This window comes from Podarcis raffonei, chromosome 11 (genome assembly GCF_027172205.1).
Source record: "Podarcis raffonei isolate rPodRaf1 chromosome 11, rPodRaf1.pri, whole genome shotgun sequence".
In the NCBI taxonomy this organism is placed as follows: Eukaryota; Metazoa; Chordata; class Lepidosauria; order Squamata; family Lacertidae; genus Podarcis; species Podarcis raffonei.
In genome coordinates this window covers 4,045,817-4,070,358 of record NC_070612.1, presented here as the reverse complement: position 1 = coordinate 4,070,358, position 24,542 = coordinate 4,045,817, and the positions used below count along the sequence as shown (strand labels likewise).

The 24,542-nt window shown below is 46.1% G+C and overlaps 1 protein-coding gene across 15 annotated transcripts in view; it reads left to right on the top strand.

The window, feature by feature from the left end:
* The window catches only part of CELF4 (CUGBP Elav-like family member 4), an 806,729-nt gene that overhangs the window by 767,816 nt on the left and 14,371 nt on the right, over nucleotides 1–24,542 (top strand). For all 15 annotated transcript variants that reach the window (XR_008332805.1, XM_053408996.1, XM_053408988.1 and 12 more), the window contains exon 12: nucleotides 8,210–8,377. Coding sequence is in view for 14 of the 15 variants with exons in the window: in XM_053408996.1 (XP_053264971.1) it covers nucleotides 8,210–8,337 (128 nt within the window). In the remaining variant the exon portion in view is untranslated. The remainder of the gene's footprint in view (nucleotides 1–8,209; nucleotides 8,378–24,542) is intronic.

The window sequence follows — 24,542 nt, the reverse complement described above, 5'->3', positions numbered from 1 at the left end:
TATTGGCCGAGGGAGCCGACGTACAGCTTCCGGGTCATATGGCCAGCATGACTAAGCCGCTTCTGTCGAACCAGAGCAGCGCACGGAAATGCCGTTTATCTTCCCACCGGAGTGGTACCTATTTAACTACTTGCACTGGCATGCTTTCGAATTGCTAGGTTGTCAGGAGCAGGGACCGAGCAATGGGAGCTCACCCCGTTGCGGGGATTCGAACCGCTGACCTTCTGATCGGCAAGTCCTAGGCTCTGTGTTTAACCCACAGCGCCATTCGCCACCCATGCTCACATGGCAATTAAAATTCTACTTATGCTCACAGTGGGAGCAGAACCAGGTGTGAGCAGGAGTCGCTGCCACACCACACATTTATTTATTCATTCATTTGATAGTTATTTATTGCATTTATAGAAAAGGGTGGGGTGCGTTTGCATTAGGTAGGAAACCAACTGGCCGAGCCTATGGAGACCCTGTCTCCAAGAATGTGGCCAGAAGGATGAAGTTCCCTCCCTGGTCCGCTCAAGCCAAGTGCCACTCCCACTCCCAAGCTAAAATCTTATTGGTTGGGGGGAGAGGGAGACCGACCAATAGCAAAGCAGAGCAAAGAGGGTCAGCAAGAGATGCCCGTAGAGCAGGTCACATGGAAGATGGAGCAAATCTGGTTTCTCCTGCTCTGGAGGGCAGGACTCATACCAATAGCTTCAATTTACAAGAAGGGAGATTTCAACTAAACATCAGGAAGGACCTTTTGACAGTAGGAGCTGTCCGACAGTGGAACAGAATCCCTCACTGGAGGTTTTTAAGCAGAGGTTGGATGGCCGTCTGTCATGGATGCTTTAGCTGAGATTTCTGCATTGCAGGGGGTTGGAATAAATTGTTATTATTATTTATTTATTTATTTATTTATTTATTTATTTATTTATTTATTTTCCAGCCACTCTGGGCAGCTTCCAACAGAATATTAAAATACAATAACCTATTAAACATTAAAAGCTTCCCTAAACAGGGCTGCCTTCAGATGTCTTCTAAAAATCTGGTAGTATCTTTGACATCTGGTGGCAGGGCATTCCACAGGGCAGGTGCCACTACCGAGAAGGCCCTCTGCCTGGTTCAAATGACCACCAGGGACCTCTTACAACACTATAATTCTATGTGCTGCTCTCTCTACCCCAGTGGTCCTTTTGGAGCCACTGCCCCTTGCTTCCATAAACTCATCCCCAATGCCCACCTACCCTACCAAAAAGCATTATTCAGAGTAGCGGTTTGCATGACACTGCAAGAAAGAGGATAGCGCAATAAAATTCAAAACAGTAACAATTAATTACGCATTTATTCAAAATCCATTGAAAACTACTTAGTCTAATTGATTCAAGAGAATTGATGTACTTGAATCGGGAGATACCAGCTTTTGAAAGTCTGGTAGCCCTTGCTTCTTACCTCCCCCCTAGGAAATCCCACTGCCCTCTATGAGGTGGTACCACTCACTTTGGGAAACACTGTTTTGCCTCCAAATAGGCTCCAAAAACCGCACCCCAGGGCCCCCAGCCTTGCAGCAAAGAGAACCCTTATACCAGTGGTTCTCAACCTGTGGGTCCTCAGATGCTGTTGGACTACAACTCCCATCATCAATGACCACTGGTCATGCTGGCTAGGGATGATGGGAGTTGTTGTCCAACAACATCTGGGGACCCACAGGTTGAGAACCACTGCCTTATACCATGGTTAGGCAAACTAAGGCCCGGGGGCTGGATCCGGCCCAATTGTCTTCTAAATCCGGCCTGCGGAAGGTCCGGGAATCAGTGTGTTTTTACATGAGTAGAATGTGTGCTTTTATTTAAAATCCATCTCTGGGTTATTTGTGGGGCATAGGAATTTGTTCATCCCCCCCAAAAAAAATAGTCTGGCCCCCCACAAGGTCTGACGGACAGTGGACCGGCCCCCTGCTGAAAAAGTTTGCTGACCCCTGCCTTATACATCCTAAGAGCACGATCAAAAAAGTTGGTCATAGCAGCCCACGCTGCAGAATTACCTCTGCTTAGAAAGGAGGGGTGTTTATTTTGCTTCCCTGGCTGGTCATGTGCAAGGATGCCTTGCGAGAGTGCATTTGAAGCCTCGGTCCTGTATACCTGAAGGAGCATCTCCACCCCCATCGTTCAGCCTGAGATCCAGCGCCAAGGGCCTTCTGGCGGTTCCCTCATTGCGAGGAGTGAGGTTACAGGGAACCAGACGGAGGGCCTTCTCGGTGGTGGCACTCACCCTGTGGAACACCCTCCCTTCCGATGTGAAGGAAATAAGCAGCTATCCTATCTTTAAAATACATCTGAAGGCAGCCCTGTTCAGGGAAGTTTTTAATATTTAACGCTGTACTGTTTTTACCACTTGATTAGGAGCCGCCCAGAGTGGCTGGGGAAACTCAGCCAGATGGGCGGGGTATAAATAATAAATTATTATTATATTATTATAATAAAGCTGCAATCCTCTGCTCACTTACTCCAAAGTAAGCCCTGCTGAACCAAGTGGGGGGGGGGGAGAGGCAGGGGATATTTCTGAGTAAATATACACAGGAGCTGACGGACTTGTAAGTGTCCAGAACTTCTTTAAGGCAAGTGATAGCAGTCTGTGGGCAAAATAGTTTTGGTTCACCACCGCCCCACCCTGCAGGAGATAGAAAGTAAATCTCCATGCTATCTTGGCTGGTAGAGTTTATAAATATTCATAATTCAAGAAGTGAATACAGTGGAGAGCTCAGATAGATGGAGGGCATTTAGAGAGAGAGAGAGAGAGCAGAATTATCCATTTAATGTCTGGATGATGCTGGAGAGATATATGATGGCATTCCCTGAATGGTAGTCCAAGGATGGCTGCTAGTCCCTAGGCCAGGAAAGAAACCCTCAATAATAGCTGAAATACATTATTTATTCTGTTGTTCATACAGTTTAACTTCCCAGCTCACCCCTCAGTGCACAGAAGAACAGTCTTTAAAACATCTTTGAGAGATACTCATGGTTCCAATTTAAGACAACGTAAGTCCAGGCCTTAACTTGCTTGTTTGCGTTAAATTCAGATTTCGTTTCCCATACAGTGTTATATGAAAAGAGATGCTTACTGTAATTAGATTTTTTTTATATAAAAAATCCTATTTGAATTTAAAAGCTCCAATTTTGTTTGTTTGTTTGTCTAAAAAAAAATTATCGATTTTTATCCACCCTGCCACGAGGTGATTTTTTTCCTAGACAATTATTCTGCAATTACTCTTCCTTATAAATGAACTCCTACATGGAGAAATTATGTGACGAATCAATGAAAACTAACTTTGCATTTCCACTGCTTGAATCACAATTTTTCCATACAGAAGCTCATTTATTAGTACGAAGGAAGCATGGAAGAAATATGAAAGTTGACGGTGCGTGCGATTCAAGCCCGCCAGCCGTGTACAGGGTTAAATCCTGAGATCTCTGCAGCGATAACAAAATCAACCAGATTCTTCAACTAAAATATGTATAGTGGCTGAGGTCCAATGTAGTCAATACTCCAAGTAGACCCGTTGAAATCACTGGGCAAAAGTAACTTGTCCGTTGATTGCAATGGGTCTACTGCTTTGACCCAATATATTTCCACACATTGGCTAATGTTTTCTCATTTATTCTGCCTTTAAGATTTTAGATTTTAAAATTATTTGGTGGGGAAAATAAGACCTGGGAAATGGAGGGACACATGATATGGAACAGAGGTAAGTCAGTAAAAGGAACTTGAAGGGTGAGTAGCATGGTCTATTGATGGCTACTAGCCATTGTGACTATCCCCAGTTGGAGGCAGCAATGATTCTGAATTCCAGCTGCTGGTAACCACTGGAGGGGAGTGGGCTGTTGTCCTCAGATCTGGCTTGCAGGTTTCCCATAATGGCAGCTGTTTGGCCAATGTGAGAACAGGATGCTGGACTAGGTGGGTCATTGGCCTGGTCCAGCAGGCTCTTATATTCTTATTAAGGGTACCTTTTTCCCAATCCCCAACCATAGCTAGCCTTCCTCCCGTTTGAGAGAGCATTCCCCAGCGACTACTGCAGCACTTTGCCTTTGTCGCATGCAGCTTGGCTTAATCACTTGAGCCACCTACAGGCATTTGCTCTTTGGCAATACATCTGGAGCCCCTTCAGTGGCCTGAGAGCAGCTTCCCTTTGGTAGAATCCCACACCGCTAGGTAGTCGGTGCAACGTGTATCGGCTGCTTAAAGGTAAAGGGTAAAGGGACGCCTGACCATTAGGTCCAGTCACAGACAACTCTGGGGTTGCGGCGCTCATCTTGCTTTATTGGCCGAGGGAGCCGGCGTACAGCTTCCGGGTCATGTGGCCAGCATGACTAAGCCGCTTCTGGCGAACCAGAGCAGTGCATGGAAACGCTGTTTACCTTCCTGCCAGAGCAGTACCTATTTATCTACTTGCACTGGTGTGCTTTTGAACTGCTAGGTTGGCAGGAGCAGGAACTGAGCAATGGGAGTTCACCTGGATTTGAACCGCCAACCTTCTGATCAGCAAGCCCTAGGCTCTATGGTTTAACCCACAGCACCACCTGCGTCCAAGCGGCTGCTTAGGCATGGCTAACTGCATGGGTCTTTCTGGTCCAATTGCCACTATGCCAAATTCAGAAGGTTGTCCACTAGCTGGATGACTTGCTTGTGCTCTGCTGCAGGGATAGCCTTTGGGATGTCACTGGACTACAAAGCCCATCAGCCTCAGGCAGCAAGGGCAATGATGGAAGGTTGAGGTCCATTAAGAGTTGGAGGGCATCATATCAGCTTCCCTGGCTCGATTGCCATGGGAACAAACTGGATTCCAGTGGGTAGCTCTACAGACGCAGCAATGCTGGAGGTGTGGTCCTGTTATTCAGGCATAGTCATAATTGGGACAAGATGGGCTTTGGGTTCCATTTGAGAATTTCCACAACTCCTTTAAAGCATCCTTCACACACACACACACAAACACACTTAAGTCACAGAACTACAGGCACAAAAGCCTTGCCATGAATCCCCTCCATTTGCTACTGCACCAAAAGTGCTGCTCCTAGCAAATTCCTGCCGGGGGCGGCTTTGTAGCAGCAGCAGCAGCAGCAGCAACTAAACCGGACACTCCCTTCGAATAAGAACTCCCATATTTTAGAGCTGGCAACTTTGCGGAACAAGGGAGATCAGATGCCCTGAGCTGCAACCCTTGCAAATTTCTCGATCCTTTACAGCCTTGCTAAATCATTTATTTAGCACAGCCTTTTAACATAATCCTGGAGAAAAAAAACATAAAATAGATTTATCACAAAACCCTGTCCTCCTACCAACCATCTTCAGACTAGTACATATATTTCTCTGATTATTAATTAACGTAGGCATGGAATGAGCTAAGAGCTTTTTAACCTCTCCTTCTCTCTCTCTCTCTCTCTCTCTCTCTCTCTCTCTCTCTCTCTCTGTCATCTAAAGAAGAGTAAGGCCTTCCAAGAACTCGATTCAGGGTGTTATATTATTACTGCCATCCCCAATTCAAGGCTGATCCCATGTAATGCATTGGAAAGCTATAACCAGGCTGTGAGGAGAGGGCTTCTCCATCAATGAGTGTTTTATATCAACCAAAGGGTGAGGTCTGAACTCCAAAACTAGGCAGTGAAGGTGCACCATAGGGATGGGAGAATCTGACAGTTTCGGTTTCTCAGAGTTTCGAGTTTCTCCAATCTTTAATTCAGTTCTCCAGATTCCAGTTTTGTATGTGTATAATTGCATTTTAGCATATTGTTCTGCTAGCATACATTCTTGCATGCAATTTTGCCTAATATACACACTTTTTGCAATACAATCCCCCACCTCCCCCCAAAAATATAATGCATTGCAAAATTCGAAGAAGTGTGGATTTTGAAGGATGGCTGTGTTTCTGTCCCTACATTAAACAGTGCAGGGTTCTCCTTTAAAGGTGAACAGGGCCAAACTTCTGCCTGCTCCCTAATGTACACCCTCTGAGCAATGAAAGTGGGGAAAGAAAATGAAAAGGGGGGAGAGAGGCTAAGGAGTGCAAAACAGGAAGGTTTTGAGAAATAAGGTTTGCTGGTGCTCACAACTTTCTTCCTGGTCTCCAACCCCCCCCCCCCCCCGCAACACACCAAGAAACTAATAAAGGGTATAGTCACTGTGGAAGGAAGGTGCTAAACACCACCAGTATAAAATTAGAAGCTCCATTTTAAAAAGCAGGAGACCCTGATCACAATCTTCCCTCGTCTCATATTGTTGATAAATATTATATCCACCCTCCAAATCACCGAAGTCCCATAAAGGGCACGTTATCTTGGATTGGGGAGCAGAATCATTTTATTTTTCCACTTCCAGTGACAAAATATTGCATATTGGGCCCACAGAAAATGGAACTTGCCTCTGGCATAAGCATCTCCTTTTCAGACACAAGAGGGCTGGACTGGAAGATCCTTGGGGTTCATTTCTGCTCTACAATTCTCTGACTCTATGACCAGACTAATAATAATAATAATAATAATAATAATAATAATTTATTTTTTTATACCCCGCCCATCTGGCTGAGTTTCCCCAGCTACTCTGGGCAGCTCCCAATAGAATTAAAAGCACAATAGAACACCAGACATTAAAAACTTCCTGAAACAGGGCTGCCTTCAGGTGTCTTCTACAAGTCAGATAGTTGTTTATTTCCTTGACATCTGATGGGAGGGCTGGTGCCACTACCGAGAAGGCCGTCTGCCTGGTTCCCTGTAACCTCACTTCTCACAGGGAGGGAACTGCCAGAAGGCCCTCGCAGGTGGACCTCAGTGTCCGGGCTGGACGACGGAGACGCTCCTTCAGGTATACTGGACTGAGGCCACTTAGGGCTTTAAAGGTCAGCACCAACACTTTGAATTGTGCTTGGAAATGAGCACCCTTGTTCATGCATTCGCCGGCAAGCACGCACACTGACTATTCCACTTGCTAGAGTGTTATTCCTACAGGTCCAAACGTAGGTCCTGAACATTCGCATGCACAGCCACCAACCTTTTCTGACTTCCTTAAATGGAACCTGGCTTTGTTAGCCTCGAAGCAGACACACACCCTGCCATGTTTCAGACCCCACTGCTGAGTCCCTTTGTTTTCTGGGACCCAAACCTTTTATCCCATCAGGCTTCCTCTCTCGCCTCCCCTGCAAGATCTGCTGCAGCTCAGGGTTTGCCCCTGCTGCAACGGAGACTGTTCCTGCCCTTGACTCTTGAGTTCTGATGGACAGTGACATTTGTTTATTTATTTGTAAAAATATCTGTATACTCCTCTGTCATAAAAATATATATAAATCAAAGTGGTTTACAGCAGTACAAGCACAAAATATTTTGTAATTTTATGCTGCGAACTGCCCTGAGATCTATGGATGAAGGATGGTATACAGATGATGATGATGAAAAGCCTTGCTTTTTTCTGGGGGTACTCAAGGATACACAGTACCGTCACCTTCTCCCCCCCCCCAAATGTTAAAAGTGCCGCACTTACTGTAACTACTTCATGCTGAGTAACGGCACCTTTTTTTCTATTAAACAAACAAACACTGATAATGAACCATACAAGAAAAACAGTGTAAAAAAGTTAGCACTTAACCGTTATGGACGGCTACATAGGTTCGGCAGAATAGAAAAGTTTTCAGCAGGCGTTTAAAAGTTGGCACGGAATGTGCCTGCTGAATCTCTAGTGGCAGAGAGTTCCACCAGACTAGGACAATGACACTAAAGGCTCAGTTTCTTCTTGTTGTCAAATGAGCTTCACCAACTTGTGGAATGACCAGCTATGGTCTCAGAGAGGTACTCTGGACCTAAGTTGTTCAGGGCTTTGTAAATAGACACAAGGACCTTGAACCTGGCCCAGTTTCTTGTTGTCATCAAATGAGCCACACCAACCCATGCCAGTTCCTTCGCCTGGACCCAGCTCTCCCCATGGCCTCGCTTCCCACCTCACCTGTCAGCCGAGACTTGCCAGAGGTCAAGGCTCTGTCCATCCCATCCGCACCTTTCCTTCTCCCCGCCATGACAACAGAGCAGCCATACCCTCCCGCCTTTGGTGCCACCTGGCAGCTCTGCCATCCACCGGCCCCCTTCACCCGCACTCCATCCTCATCCTCGAAGTTGGTCTTGTGTGTGGGGTGGCCCGGCGACCCCCTCCAGCTGGTTAAACCCTGCGCCTTTGCCTTGTGTCTTAACAGGCTTTGTGAGTTTTGACAATCCTGCTAGTGCCCAAGCTGCCATCCAGGCTATGAACGGCTTCCAGATTGGCATGAAGAGGCTGAAGGTGCAGCTGAAGAGGCCAAAGGATGCTAACCGCCCCTACTGAAGCATTGTGGGAAACTCTGGATAAGCAAGGTCTAGCACAGGTAACTGCTCAGGGAGGGAAGGGGCCAGGGGAACGTCACCTGTTGTCCAATAGCGTCTCTCGTGTCATGGACCCCGACCGTTCAGTCTCTGAGGAAGGTCTGCCTTCTCCTCTAGGGCTAGACCAGAAAGTATAAACATGAAGTGCGACTGGACGTCTTTAAGTGTTGGTGCTGGAAATGGAGAGACAAGATAAGTGATCTGGCATCATGCTGGACCCTCCTTTCCCGCCAATCCCGTACCCCGTTTTTGTCAAGCTTGCAAGACACAGAGGTCAACTCCCCAGTTCTTCTCCTGCACCAGCTCAGACATCTAAAAAGCGAGAGGTGGAAGAGGTATTAAGAGGGGGTAGACATTTTGTGCGCCTAGATGCCCATTGCCAATATGATTCCCATGGTTGTTCGCTGACAAGGAGGGTCATAGGAACATTCCACTCTGAAAGTCTCCCCCAAAACTCCCATGAAATGAATGGGAAGTTGCGTAAAAACCTCATTGCAGTGGGATGGATGTTGTCAGTGACCTGTGAATCTTGTAGTTGGTGAACGTATTAAAGACACAAGTTGATGTTGTGGTTTCCAAACGGAAGGACCTGTCCAGTTTATGCATATCGCTAGTTCTGTGTTCTAAGCATGTCAAAACATTTTCCATTCCTTGTATGGTTGGGGGGCGGCCGGTCTTTATAATGTGATGCCTTCTGATCAGGATAAAGGAGCTTTTGGCTTAGGACTACTCCTGGGCAGCCCTCAACAAAGCTTGGCATTAGATGGTGGACTCTGAGTTCAAATGCCAAATGGGTGAAAAGGCCCGTTTTCATGGTGAACCATGAGCAGACGGGGCAATTGCAAGTTGCTGGTCTTGAAGGTTTTGTGTACCACTTAGGCTTCTATTTCAACTCTATACCTGCTGCTGGGGAGGGGGGTGTCCTCTGTGCTTAGAAACGTGCGCTTGTTCTACCAGTCTTGCAAAATCCTTTCCCTGGGAGGAGAGGATGGTTGTGGTTCTTTCCTGAGGCAGGTAAAGGCTGGGGAAAAAAGAGTGGACCCCAAATGTATTCGTGAGGGTGGTGCAAAAAGTAGCAGAAGGCGGGCGCCTGTAGAATCCAAGTTGGGTGGCAGTATGAGGCATGGATAAAGAGACCATCATTCCTTCTACTGGCAAACTTGCTTGCAGAGCTGGCAGCCCCTCGCCCTTTTTTGAACACCCTCCCTTGTGGAGTGTTCCCTCAGGGTCCGCTCCTTGAGAGTCCTCTGAACACCCCTGAACTCTCACCCCCCCCCCAGAGCCTTTGGGAGGCAGAGGCATGAGAGGGCATCAGAGGAGGCAGGGAAGGAAAGAGGGACAGACGCCAGTGTTGCCCACGGCATCCTTGACCATCCTTGAAGGCACCCCAGGGTGCCATGGAACATTGGTTGAAAACCACTGGCATATGCCATTATTGGTGGGGCAGGAGAGTTGGGGGGAAAACACATCTGGCAACCAATGGGCCCCATTCGTTTCAGATAGTATGCAGGTAGATGAGTGTAAAAAGCATGAGACACAATTTTTCATGGCCCTCTAGTAGGTATGGTGGGTCATTTACCAGAAGTAATGCATTTAGTGTTAACTCTGGAAGTGTGCACTCGATTCTGACCAAGCTAGGCCTCCTAGAGCAAAATATACATCAGGTGACAGACTCCCAGGAAAGGTGGTGGACTCTTATTCCATGGTGGTTTTTAAGCAGAGGTTGGACGGCCACCTATCATGGATGATTTCGTTTAGATTCCTGCATTGCAGGGGGTTGAACTAGATGGCGTCTGAAGTCCCGACTCCACAATTCTATGATTCTATGATCTGTTCAGCCACCATAAGAACAGGGTGCTGGATTAGATGGGCCATTGTCCTAATCCAGCAGGCTGTTCTAATAATAATAATAATTATTATTTATTTATATCCCACCCAAAGCTGGGCTCAGAGCAGCTAACAACAATAAAAGTAACATAAAATCACAATCAATTAATTGAAATGCATTCCAAAATCAATTCATTCTAAAATCAATTCAGAATCAAATTAATAACAACCATTGGGCTAGAGTTTTGTGAGGATTACCAGAGGAGGGGGTCAGACTGTGCCTTGGCCAAAGGCCTGGTGGAACAGCTCTGTCTTGCAGGCCCTGCAGAAAGATGTCAAGTCCCGCAGGGCCCTAGTCTCTTGTGACAGAGCGTTCCACCAGATCGGGGCCAAGGCCGAAAAAGCCCTGGCTCTGGTTGAGGCCAGCCTAACCTCAACTAAAAGTGGCTCAGGAGATCCAAAGTGCTCCAAAAGAGCCTGTCCAGAATTGGCAACTAGGCCATTGGGTAGAGATCCGTAGAGACACGTCCATGTTTATCTGGAGCTCCCCTTGTGCGTAGGTCTTCCCAGTCACTTCTACAAGGAGGCGCTGGGTGTCCGTTGCCTTCTAAAGGGCATGTGTGTCCAACCTTCACCGTTAAACAAACAAGGAAGACCCTTTTCATTTGGAGGAAGATCCCCACGTGGGCCGAAGCTCCCAAGACATTGCTAGACTACGAGAGAAGAGGGAGAGCGAGAAAAGGAGCTGCGAGAGATGGAGGGAGAAAGCTCCACTCAATTAATTCTGAGTGCTTTTTTCATCCCTTTGATCAAATCCCTCTTTTAGAACACAAATTGTTTTAGCCTACAGTGGTTTTAAGTCTTGTTTTCACCACTAATGCTCTCAAAGTTGTTTTCAGGCATTAAAAAGATCACTGAGATGTGGTAGATAAGGTCACAAGCTTCAACAAACAAAGCCCCCAAGGATCCTTCGTGGGAAAGGGGGGAGAGAAGCCGCCTCCCAAAATGGCCGCCTTCTTCTCTCCCCTTCCTCTCTAATTACAGAAGCAGAGCTGGGAGGAGGGAGGTGTGAGTGTGCGGCAGGCCGGCGGGAGGACGAAGAGAGGATCATTTGAGGCAAATCTGCCAAAATCAATATATTCTATTTCAAATCCTCCCGTCAAGATGAGAAGGCAAGGATTCCTAGGCACTCGGTGTGGCTGCCAGATAGTAAGACACAGAAAATAATGAGGGAGAAAGGCCCAGGTGTGTGGAGTCCTTTGGGTGACCGTTCCTCAAAACCCCGTTGACAGTAGCCAATACTACTCCATGTCCTAAAACGTATGAAAGAAGAACATGGGAAACTCCCTTCTAAGTGAAGGGGGAAAGGTAGGCTGTGGTAGGGTGGAGAGTTAGGGACAGGGGCTGCTCCAACACATAGGAGTCTTCAGGGAGATGTTTGCCCAGGTCTCTGGGTCTCCGGAAAGACACCGTTTGCTTGGGTGTAGTGGTTAAGAGTAGTAGACTTGTAATCTGGTGAACCGGGTTCGCTTCCACACTCCTCCACATGCAGCTGCTGGGTGACCTTGGGCTAGTCACACTTCTCTGAAGTCTCTCAGCCCCACTCACCTCACAGAGTGTTTGTTGTTGGGCAGGAAGGGAAAGGAGAATGTTAGCTGCTTTGAGACTCCTTCGGGTAGTGATAAAGTGGGATATCAAATCCAAACTCTTCTTCTTCTTGGGATATCCAGCGCGATTCCTTGGAATCGGTTACCTGGCCTCAGAAGGAATATGGCAGGGTTGGAAAAGGTTCCGAAAAGGGTGAAGATATAGCAACTTCCCTACAATGGAAGTTTGCGGCATCTGGGACTTTTTAGTTAAGAGAGAAGCCAAGTAGAAGTTTGCAAAAATTCTCTGCCTGACAGTGAACAAGAGAAAATCTCTCTCCCTCTCTCATAATATGCTAGAACTTGTGTGCATTCGGCGTAGCTGAATGTTGGGAGATTCAGGGCAGATAAAAGAAAGTGTTTCCATACACAGCACAGAGCTGGACTACCTGGGAGACTAGGGTTCGAATCCTTACTCACTGGGTGAGCTTGGGCCAGTCACTGCCTCTCAGCCGAGCCTATCTCGCAGGGTTGTCGTGGGAGTTAAATGGGAAGGGGAGAGCCACGTATGCCCACTCAAGCTCTTTGGAGGAAAAGGTGGGATATAAATTCAATATGGGACATGGGTGGCGCTGTGGGTTAAACCACAGAGCCTAGGACTTGCCGATCAGAAGGTCGGTGCTTCAAATCCCCGCGAAGGAGTGAGCTCCCGTTGCTCGGTCCCTGCTCCTGCCAACCTAGCAGTTTGAAAGCACGTCAAAGTGCAAGTAGATAAATAGGTACCACTCCAGCGGGAAGGTAAATGGTGTTCGCCAGAAGCAGCTTAGTCATGCTGGCCACATGACCCAGAAGCTGTACGCCGGCTCCCTCGGCCAATAAAGCGAGATGAGCGCTGCAACCCCAGAGTCGGCCACGACTGGACCTAATGGTCAGGGGTCCCTTTACCTTTACCTAAATTAGAAAGATAGATAGATAGATGATAGATAGATAGATAGATGATAGATAGATAGATGATAGATAGATAGATGATAGATAGATAGGTGATAGATAGATAAGATAGATAGATGATAGATAGATAGATAGATAGATAGATAGATGATAGATAGATAGATGATAGATGATAGATAGATAGATAGATAAGAAAAATAGATAGATAGATAGATGATAGATAGATAGATAGATAGATAGATAGATAGATAGATAGATAGATGATTGATAGATAGATAGATAGATAGATGATAGATAGATAGATAGATGATAGATAGATAGATAGATAGATAGATAGATAGATAGATAGATAGATGATAGATAGATAGATAGATAGATGATAGATAGATAGATGATAGATTAGATAGATAGATAGATAGATAGATAGATAGATAGATAGATAGATGATAGATATAGATAGATGATAGATAGATAGATAGATAGATAGATAGATAGATAGATAGATAGATAGATGATAGATAGATAGATAGATAGATAGATAGATAGATAGATGACCTCCGGGTATAGGGCGGTATATAAATTCAATGAATAATAATATATCATAAATAGACAACCATGATTGCCTCAAACCAGATCAGCCCCTTCCCCCAAATCCAACAGGTCCTTCACCTTTTGTCACAACTGGGCTCAAAATGAGCTTTCACCAGCTCCCAGGTCTGGTCCCAGGTCTGCCTTCTTCTGCCTGCAAGGCTAAGCGGTCAAGCTGGCCGAAAAAGGCATTTGGCTGCAGCAGGATGAGTGATGAACCATCTTGAGCTGCGCTTCGCTAAGAGGAACCACAGGAGGAATGAGCTCACCCAGATTATTCCCGAAGTATCTACTAACCAGGTCCTTCATTTAACTCCTGCTTATGACTTGACTTTACTGCACCCTGCTGGAAAACGGGAAACCCAAGCTAAAAGTCTGAAGGGTCTGGAGCAAAAGGGATGGGGACCTTAAAGCGCTGCTTGTTTTTTATTATTATTTTAAAGTCATTTGTGTCCTTCTTTTAGTGCATCGCGGGTTTCTTTCCCTGTATTTTCCAACCTGATAGCATCCTTTTAAACTGCCAGTCACTCCAGCAATAGCACAACGCAGAGTTCTCTCCCATGAACTGCAAATTTCAATTTCTAATGGATGTGAAATCCCGTTTGCTAATTATCATGGTTATACTAAGATTGGCATACAATAGCCCGCATTGATGGAAAACTGCAATAATTAATTACCGCGTTCGCTTCGAAATACAATCAGCAATTACCATGCTGAGGCAAAATTCCATTCAGCAATATTTGTTGCCTGTTCATGAGGGTGGCTTTTTGCTCCCTCTCTCTCTTTTTTTTCTTTTTCTTTTTAATGCAGGGCAGCTATTTGGCTACGTTGCAGTGTTGGCACCTTAATGAGCAAGGGGTAGGTTGGGGAGACAGGCTCAGCTTCTTTGCTTTGGGAGATCTGGAGCTGTGGGAGGTGATGCAATTGAACTCTGATTGTGTGCGGAACTTTGATTAAAGACACACCCTCACCCAAATAATATTACAGGAAATTACAGCTATCGTTGTGTGAAAAAACAGCAGGCGAGGTTCCCCTCTCGCGGTTCCAAGAGGGCGGTAATCCAGTCAGTGGTGTTGTTTTACCGTGGCGTAAAGACAGACATTTGTGCCCTTATTAAAGGCAGCATGTGTGAGAGAGCAGGCGAAACACAGTTCTTTGATAAGGAAGCAAAAAGGCAGGATTTGACCAGGCTGTGTTGCAGAATTTCATGTCCTCAAGCTACCGTATTTTCACTCCATAAGACACACCTAACCATCAGACGCACCTAGTTTTTAAAGGAGGAAAACAAGAAAAAAAATTCTGGACGAAACAGTGGGTGTATGATTTGTGTGGTTCATGCTGTTGCCACAGACATGTGATCCGATGGTGAATTTGGAGTGACCCAATGCAAAAATCCTGAGGATCCATGTGGATCCGTGCTTTGTAACCACATTTTTGCACCATTGCAGCCCCAGGAAACAGTGGATGTATGATTTTTGTGGTGCAGGCTGTAGTCATGGACATGCTATGTGATCTGATGGTGAATTTGGGGTGACCCAATGTAAAAATCCTGAGGATCCATGGGCTTTTACCTCCCCCCTCCCAGGCAGCCTCTGCTAGCGTCCCTTATCTCTCTCCCGATCCCATCGATCAGCTGCTTCCTTTCAACACTCCCTTCCCTCTTGTTCGCCTTAGTGTCTTTTCCTTAGCTGGAGTAGTTTTTTGCCCCTCCTTTTCTTCTAATTTCTCTCCTCATTGCTTTAGTCTTCCTGTCTCCTCTCCTTGCAAGTTTTCTGTCTTTACCTCCCCCGTCCCAGGCAGCCTCCTTTATCTCTAGTGTCCCTTATCTCTCGCCCTGATCGGCAAACGATCAGCAGCTTTGTTTCAACATCCACTTCCCTCTTTAAAAAAAAAAAAAAGCATGATCTGTTTTTCGCCCCTGGGCAATTCAGCTCCAGGGACCACGCATTTGCTCCATAAGACGCACAGACATTTCCCCTTACTTTTTAGGAAGAAAAAAGTGTGTCTTATGGAGCGAAAAATATGGTACTTCGTAGGTGTTGTTCTGCCATTCTAAACCATCACTGGAAGAGGCTGGTTAACTCTTTCCCTCCAACAGATCAAAATCCCACTTCCCAAACTGCTTTTACACCCATGGCTGAAAAGCTACAGGCAAACCAAAGCAGGGGGAATCGTCATGGAGAGGGTTGTTCTGAGCGGGGGAAAGGAGTGGTGGGGAAGGGGTGAAGCAGCCTCCCTCTCAGCCCAATCTTCCATCACTCCTGCTTACAGCCTGTCCAAGTAAAATGTCAGCGCTTGTGCTGCTGTTGTGGTTGTTAGGGACATGTGTGAGGGTTTCAGTGCAGGGAAAATGAGCAGATTCTCTCCCAGTTGCGCCACGGCTAAGAAGGACTTCAGCACTCGAGTCACATTATGCAGCATTTATGGTTATTTGTTCAGGTACCGTATTTTTCGCTCTATAACACGCACCAGACCATAACACGCACATAGTTTTTAGAGGAGGAAAACAAGAAAAAAATATTCTAAACGAAACAGTGGATGTATGATTTTTGTGGTTCATGCTGTGGCCACAGACATGTGATCTGACAGTGAGTTTGGAGTAGCCCAATGCAAAAATCCTGAGGATCCATGTGGATCCATGCTTTGTAACCACGTTTTTGCACCACTGCGACCCCAGGCAACAGTGGGTGCGTGATTTTTTTGGTGCAAGATGTAGCCATGGACATGCTATGTGATCTGATGGTGAATTTGGGGTGACCCAGTGCAAAAATCCTGAGGATCCATGTGGATCCGTGCTTTGTAACCACGTTTTAAGTGGGGAGGGAAGGAAAAGCACTCAAGGGACAAGGAGCACGCATGGGGTGTGTGGAGAAGGATGCTGCTAATAATGCTATTTAGCAAGCTGAGTGGGGAGGAGAGAGGGACAGAGAGCCTGCTTGCTTTAAAGGAGCCAACCAGACAGGAGCTGCTTACACTCGTGTAAGCGGCTCCTATCCTCTCCCGCTTTGCTCCTTTAAAGCAAGCAGGGTCTCTGTCCCTCTCTCCTCCCCACTCAGCGGCTCTTCTCCCGCTTTGCTGTTTCAAAGCGAGCCACGGAGGAGGGAAGGAAGGGGAACCATGGATCCTCTGCTCACAACTGCAGCAGATCCCCCCCCCCCGCCACCAGTAGGCATTCGCTCCATAGCATGCATAGACATTTCCCCTTACTTTCTAGGAGGAAAAAAGTGAGTGTTATGGTGCAAAAAATACGGTACTTATGCACCGCTTAATTCACTGCGAAGGCGCCCTCTAAGTGGTTCGCAAATATACACCAGTTTTATGTTATAAAGGTAAAGGGACCCCTGACCATTAGGTCCAGTCGCGGACAACTCTGGGGTTGCGGCAGTCATCTCGCTTTACTGGCCGAGAGAGCTGGCGTACAGCTTCTGGGTCATGTGGCCAGCATGACTAAGCCGCTTTCTGGCAAACCAGAACAGTGCACGGAAACGCCATTTACCTTCCCGCCAGAGTGGTACCTATTTATCTACTTGCACTTTGACGTGCTTTCGAACTGCTAGGTTGGCAGGAGCAGGGACCGAGCAACAGGAGCTCACCCTGTTGCGGGAATTCGAATTGCTGACCTTCTGATCGGCAAGCCCTAGGCTCTGTGGTTTAACCCACAGCACCACCCGCATCCCTTCATGTTATAATATATATATGTGTGCAAATCATTAAAAATACTAAAGAAAACAATTTTATCAGAGGGGATATGTTAGCCATCTTGAAATATCTTAAGGGTTGTCACATGGAAGAGGGGATATGCTTGTTTTCTCCTGCTCTGGAGGGTAGGACTCGAACCAGTGGCTTCAAGAAAGGAGATTCCAATTAAACATTTGGGGAAACTTTCTGACAGTAAGAGCTGTTTGGCAGTAAAACGGGCTCCCTAGGAAGGTGGTGGACTCTCTTTCCTTGGAGGTTTATAAGCAGAGGTTCGATGGGCATCTGCCATGGATGCTTTTAGCTGAGATTCCTGCATTGCAAGGGGTTAGACTAGATGACCATTGGATCCCTTCTATCTCTATGATTCTGTGGTCAAAACATTAAGGATCCCCAGTCAACATGCTCAATAAAACAAATCCATTTAAACAATTATAGCAATCAAAGGAGGTAAAATGGCAATTAGAACTATTGAAGTCAGGAGATCAGGGGAACGCTAAATAGGTGTGTCTTCAAGAACTGGCAGAGTCCCAGTGCTGATGAGGTTGTGTTTAACTATGTCCTACTCAGAGTACACCAACTGAAATCAATAAACCTAAGTGAGCCATGTAGATTGATTGATTGATTGATTGATTGATTGATTGATTGAATATATTTTTCTCCCAAGTTGGGATTCATTCAAGGCAGTTCACAACATTCAAAAACCTTCATTTTAAAATACAAAGTAATTAGAACCAACTAGTTTGAAACTATAAAAATACAATAAAACACATTTAGAACCAGCATTAAAATACCGATTGCCCTGATATCACCTAATTTTCAAAGGTCTGTCTGAATAGGAAGGTATCAAGCCTGCTAGCAGAAAGATAACAAAGAGAGCCCATCTAAACGCTCTTTCCAAAATCTGGGAGAAGCTCTCTCTCTCTCTCTCTCTCTCTCTCTCTCTCTCTCTCTCTCTCTCTCTCATGTCACCACCAACCATGCCTCTGAAGATGATGAGAGTGAGAGAAGGTGCTCATCTGAGGATCTTAGCACCTGGGCAGGTTTGTGAAGGGAGATGCAATCTTTCAGATAGTCTGGGCCCAAGCTATATACAGTGGTACCTCTGGATACGAACGGGATCCGTTCCGGAGCCCCGTTCGCATCCAGAGCAGAACGCAACCCGCGTCTGTGCATGCGCGGGTCATGATTCATCGCTTCTGCGCATGCGCGTGATGTCATTTTGAGCGTCTGCGCATGTGCAAGCGGCGAAACCCGGAAGTAACGTGTTCCGTTACTTCCAGGTCACCACGGAGCGCAACCCAAAAATGTTCAACCTGAAGCAACTTTAACCCAAGGTATGACTGTATTATATTAGATTAGCTTCAATAGATCTACTCTGATTAGGGCTAGTATTGGGGGTCTCTCGTATTTCAGCAGGGAGACACTTGCATAACACTGGTACCACCAGTGTAAAGGCCCTGTGTCCTTTTTAATGCTGCTATTTCCTTTGGGGTCCTGCACATAAGCTGCTTGATCAGCTGCCACAGGATAGCACTTATGATGACATCCCTGATGACAAGACATACAATTTCCTCCAAACATCTGATTAAATGAACAACAGACCTAAGCCTCAGTCAATGCATAAAGGCACTCCGCTGAGATATGTCAATAAAAGCTCTCTCCTATACTCTTTCCTAGGGATGGCTGAATCTCTCAATATGGGTTTCTATTTTTCCGTTTTCCCCATTTCAGCACCAATTTGTGAATCTTACCAAAAAACAAAAAACTTTATGACTTTTCCCCTAGTGAGTGTATTTAGGCTTGCAGTTTTAAGCATGGTAAGATATTAGTTTTAAGGCAGAGAATTTCTTCATTTTTTAAAAGTAGGGAATGTTAGGTGATCAATAGTGACAATTAACTGTACCCTTGCAAAAATTGAGAATTTTTTTTCCCTTGGGGGGTCGGGGGTCAATGACTGGAGCATTGCATGGGCAAGATAGGGGGGTGAAGTTTGAGGGTGGAAATGCTATTTTGGAGCAAGGAGACAGATAGTGATGAAGTCATGGCATAAGACCATTTAGTTATTTCCCCCTCAATCCCAGATGGGCAAGCAAGTCAAACTTTTGCATAAAATGTCACAAGGTGCAGATGAGTGAATCAGTAGGTTTGCATGTGGAACTTATCCTGCTCCTAAGCACTGTCTCTTTCCCTTAGAGTCAACCCAGTGGAACCCAGGGCACACATTTGCCACCTTGTTAAATACTGGAATAGTAACCATTTGTGGTGACAAAGCAGGACATGAAAGCAATTGACTTTGCCCATTGGCCATGCATCTGAAAGCCAAGATGTGTCCCTAAGCTTGGTGAGCTTTGCTGTTTTGCCCACTGCCTCAGAAAGTGGATAAAAATGAATTTGCTGTGCTGGTTCTATTTTGTACCTGGGGTATCAACAGGGAAACGGTATTGTCGCTCCCCTTCCAGCCCCAGATGTGAATGGCACCAGGATGGGCTTTTAATGAGCACAACCTGATTACTGTCACGACCGGAGGAGAGTGAGCCCCGTTTGTTTGCGTTCCATGGAGTGGCGGGGATCTGTTCTCAATCAGAATAATCCAATTTAAAGGAATGATTCATATTAGCGAACACATCTGTCTGAGGCCAGAGCAGAACCCTGGTGTTAGTTTAATAAATGACGTTCATTAAACTCAGCTGAAAATATAATCTGGAGAGACTGATGGAGTGAGCAGAGCAAAGAATAAGCAAACGGAGCTGGCAATTATCAGCCGTCATTTGTTCTGCCGCCACCGCAGAAGTGGGGCTTGTTTGCTGAAATCTTAATTTCGTTTGGCTGAGGTGGAATCCATCAAAAAGGTCCATGCAGCAGACAAAGCCCTCGTTTCTCAAAATCTGTCAGTGCAGGGGTGGACCAGGCGTTGGGGGTGGGGGGGAGCGAGGATGTTAGCAGTTTTTCCTGATCTGTTCTGTACCAGGACGAAAAATTCCCAGGTCAGGATGGATGGGGAAATGCTTCTCTGGGAAGGAACAAATGAGCGAGCCTCCTCAAAGAAGCATTGCCAAATCAGATGCTGTCCTGTCTCGGAGGCAGTAGCTTTTGCCTCTGTTACTCAGTCCCTAGTTGCTTCTGGACTAGATGACTGCCATGCTATCTAAGTAGGGATGCCAATAATAATAATAATAATAATAATAATAATAATAATAATAATAATTAGTATTAGTATTAGTATTTTTATTTATATCCCACCCTCCCCAGCCGAAGCCAGGCTCAGAGCGGCTAACAGGCTCAGAGCAGAGGGCCTTCTTGGTAGTGGCACCCGCCCTGTGGAACGCCCTTCCAGCAGATGTCAAAGAGATAAACAACTACCTGACATTCAGAAGACATCTTAAGGCAGCCCTGTTCAGGGAAGTTTTTAACGTGTGATATTTTACTGTATTTTTGGTTTTTATGGAAGCCGCCCAGAGTGGCTGGGGAGGCCCAGCCAGATGGGCGGGGTATAAATAATAAATTATTATTATTATTATTATTATTATTATTATTATTATTATTATTATTATAACAACAATAAAAGTAACACAGTTTACCTAAAATCACAATCAATTTCTAAAACCAATTCATTCTAAAATCAATTCAAAATCAAATTAATGCCAACCATTGGGCTAGACCTCTGTGAGGATTACAGAAGGAGAGAGGGGGTCAGACTGTGCCTTGGCCAAAGGCCTGGTGGAACAGCTCTGTCTTGCAGGCCCTGCGGAAAGATGTCAAGTCCCGCAGGGCCCCAGTCTCTTGTGACAGAGCGTTCCACCAGATCGGGGCCACGGCCGAAAAAGCCCTGGCTCTGGTTGAGGCCAGCCTAACCTCCCTGTGGCCCAGGATCTCCAATATGTTTTTATTTGAAGACCGTAAGGTCCTCCGTGGGACATACCAGGAGAGGCAGTCCCATAGGTACGAGGGTCCTAGGCCGTTTAGGGCTTTAAAGGTTAAAACCAGCACCTGGTTTTAACACTCTGAAGACATTCCTCTTGCAATTCTTCATGTAACACATTGTTAAAGTAGGGAACTTGCTTCCATAGGAAGCTGTGATGAAGAACATCTTGTTTTAGCTTTAAAAGAGAGTTAGGCAGATAATATGGAAAAGTCTGTTGTTGGCTATTGGTTGATGCTTCTGAATTCCAATTACTTGAAACCAAGGCAGGAGAGCAGGCTTTTGTACTCAGGTCCTGTGTCCAGGTTTCCCAGTGTGGCATGCTGTGAGGACAGGATGCTAGACTAGGTGGGTCATTGACTGGATCCAGCACCAAGCAGGCTTTTCTGACGTTCTTACATTTTGGAAGCCTCCACTAGTACAAAATGCAACTGCCCAGATTATCGCTTGGACACTGGTGTGAGGCTCTAATATTGTGTCAGCTGCAACAGCTACCAGTTTGCTTCTGAGCCCAGTTCAAAGTGCTGGCTGGGAGCTCTGGGAGCCCTTAGTGGCTGGGCACCAAGTCACTTGAAAGAATATTGTTACAAAAATTGGGTACCTCCCCCTCTCTCTGTCAAGAGTTGGCAAGAGTCCATGGGGTTCTAGGCACTCCCTAGGGCCTGTGGTCCTTTGAAGAATTGAGACAGGGTGGAGACTGTTCTAGCTTTAAGAAACATGGTTTATTCACCTATTAACTCCTTCAGTCTGCATGGAGGGAGTCCAGATCTTACAGCACGGTCGTTGTAAAAGGGACTTGTATCCTGCAGCAGCCACCCTACCCAAGATGGATCCCAATAAACACACAAGACGTAACCAGCTGTACTTTTGAATAAATATGGTATACTAGTCATTGTATCAAATTGTAGATTTCAAAGGAAGTCTCATAATGTTCAACGAAAAAAGCAGAAGACCCAGTGGGTGGGTTATTAGACTCTATGAACAGACAGGTGGAATAGACACTTATACATATATGGACCTTATGCATGAACTGACTCGATTTGGGTCACGGGGTGTGTGTGTAAGCGGTTCCCCCAGTTGGCGTGCCGGGCGTCCCCAGTTCTCCCTCAACAGTGGCAGCAGCAGTCTCAGCAGCCCGGCCCCATATGATGTGTCTTGTGCCATTGAACCAATCATGCAACATTCATTCCCTACTAATAAATCTACAACACTTAAAATATAAATCTGGGGACATTAAATGAAATCCGGGGACATTCTGGGGACGGATTTTGTCCAGGGACAGATTTATAAATCCAGGGACTGTCCCCAGGAAACAGGGACGTCTAGTTTAAATGCCCCGGGAGCAGACCTCCACGAGCTTCAGCCATTGGGCACCTTGCAGAGCACTTGCCTCTGATCTCCCCATCAGAGCAACCTCGGCATGTGATGCCTTTGGCCGTTTCCCAGCTTCCTCTCCCGACATGTATTTTCAAAAATTCAAGTTAGCCTTAGTCTTGGTCTGTTGGATTGTGATTAATGAGCTGGTCCTTGATGTGGCTGAATCTCCCACTTGGTTTTTTTGTTTTGTTTTGCTTTTGCTTTCGCAGAGCCTTTGTTCACCTTTCATCCCATTCCATCTCCCTCATTGGGTATATTACTTGAGGGGGTGGTTTTTAGGGATTTTTTTATGCTGGGGGGTGTTTTTAATATGTATGGGCTGACAAGAGCAGCCCTCAAGTCCCGAGCAGACAGGCGAAAAAAGCTGAAAAGACAGAGAAAAGAGTAATGGAGAAGGAGGCAGACCTTGATCTCATAAGCTTTCAGCACTGATTAGAGCGGCGCATGGTGTCAGCCACCTTTTCTTGTTGAGGGCAGCCCGGCTGTGAAGTGATTCCCCCTCCCATGTCCCTTCCTACCCTCTTTAATCAGTTTCCAGAGTTTCTGTCTTGGACACAAGGATACCATCTGCATTCCTGCAGACTCTATTTGGGCACAGAACCTATTTAGACACATGCAGGTGTTTGCTTGCTTGGTTATGGTTCAAATTTGTACCCCATGGCAATGGCTTACATAAGGTTTTTTTTTTAATCTAAATAACAAGAATAGAACAGTACGGATCAATGAGAACTTAAAAAGAGGTATACACAGGGCTTTGTTTCAGCCTGAGCTCATAGGAGCTCAACTCCGGTACAGTGGTACTCGGGCTAAGAACTTAATTCGTTCTGGAGGTCTGTCTTAACCTGAAACTGTTCTTAACCTGAGACACCACTTTAGCTAATGGGGCCTCCCGCTGCCGCAGCACGATTTCTGTTCTCATCCTGAAGCAAAGTTCTGAACCCAAGCTGCTATTTCTGGGTTAGCAGAGTCTGTAACCTGAAGTGTCTGTAACCTGAAGCGTCTGTAACCCGAGGTACCACTGTACCTCTCAAGCGGGCGCCATTACCATTCTAAGACAGCAAGGGAGAAGTTCATGGTGAGCTCCTGCTCCTCTTTATTTTAGAAAAATAGCACTGGGTATACAACAATTAAAAGTGATGCTAAGAAAGCATCAAAATGCAGAAAGACCTTTAGCTTGAAAAGAGTAGACACCAGGCAAGGTTCCTTGGAGAGGGCACTTCACAGGTAAGGCCCCACAGGTAACACTGGAAGGGTGCTCAATCAAGGCCTAAGTTGTTGAGCAGTTAGCATTAATGCAGACCCTCCAAGTGTCCCTATTTTCCAGGGATGACCCTGATTTACAGAAGCTGTCCCGGTTTCTGATTTGATCCCAGAATGTCCTGCTTTTCCTTAGGTAAAGGTAAAGGGACCCCTGACCATTAGGTCCAGTTGTGGCCGACTCTGGGGTTGCGGCGCTCATCTCGCTTTATTGGCTGAGGGATCCGGTGTACAACTTCCAGGTCATGTGGCCAGCATGACTAAGCCGCTTCTGGTGAACCAGAGCAGAGCACAGAAACACTGTTTACCTTCCCGCCGGAGCAGTACCTATTTATCTGCTTGCACTTTGACGTGCTTTCGAACTGCTAGGTTGGCAGGAGCAGGGACCGAGCAACGGGAGCTCACCCCAACGCGGGGATTCGAACCGCCGACCTTCTGATCGGCAAGTCCTAGGCTCTGTGGTTTAACCCACAGCACCACCCATGTCCCTAGACGTCCCTATTTTTATCAGAGAAGGTTGGAGGGTATGGAGTTCTCTGACCCCTGAGCTGTCTGAAGGCAGCCCTGTATAGGGAAGTTTTTAATGTTTAATGATTTATTATATTTTTATATATGTTAGAAGCCACCCAGAGTGGCAAGCCAGCATGATGGGGGGTGGTATAAATAGTAACATCATCATCATCATCATTATTATTAAATAGGACGTCCCTATTTTCATCAGAGAAATATTGGAGGGTATGTTAATATCGTGTATTGGGCTGAGTCATCCATAGGCTGAAAATGCAGGCCTTGTTAGATTGGTGTCCTATGATTTCAATATGCCACATCGTTTAGCATTCCACCAACTGCAATAGCTGTAGCTTCTGTCCCATCTTCAAGGATGAATCTATGGGCATCCTGCAAGGAAGTGCAACCCTTTCCAGATGCTGGCAGTGGGAATTTATTTTAGTGCTAATGCTGGGGATT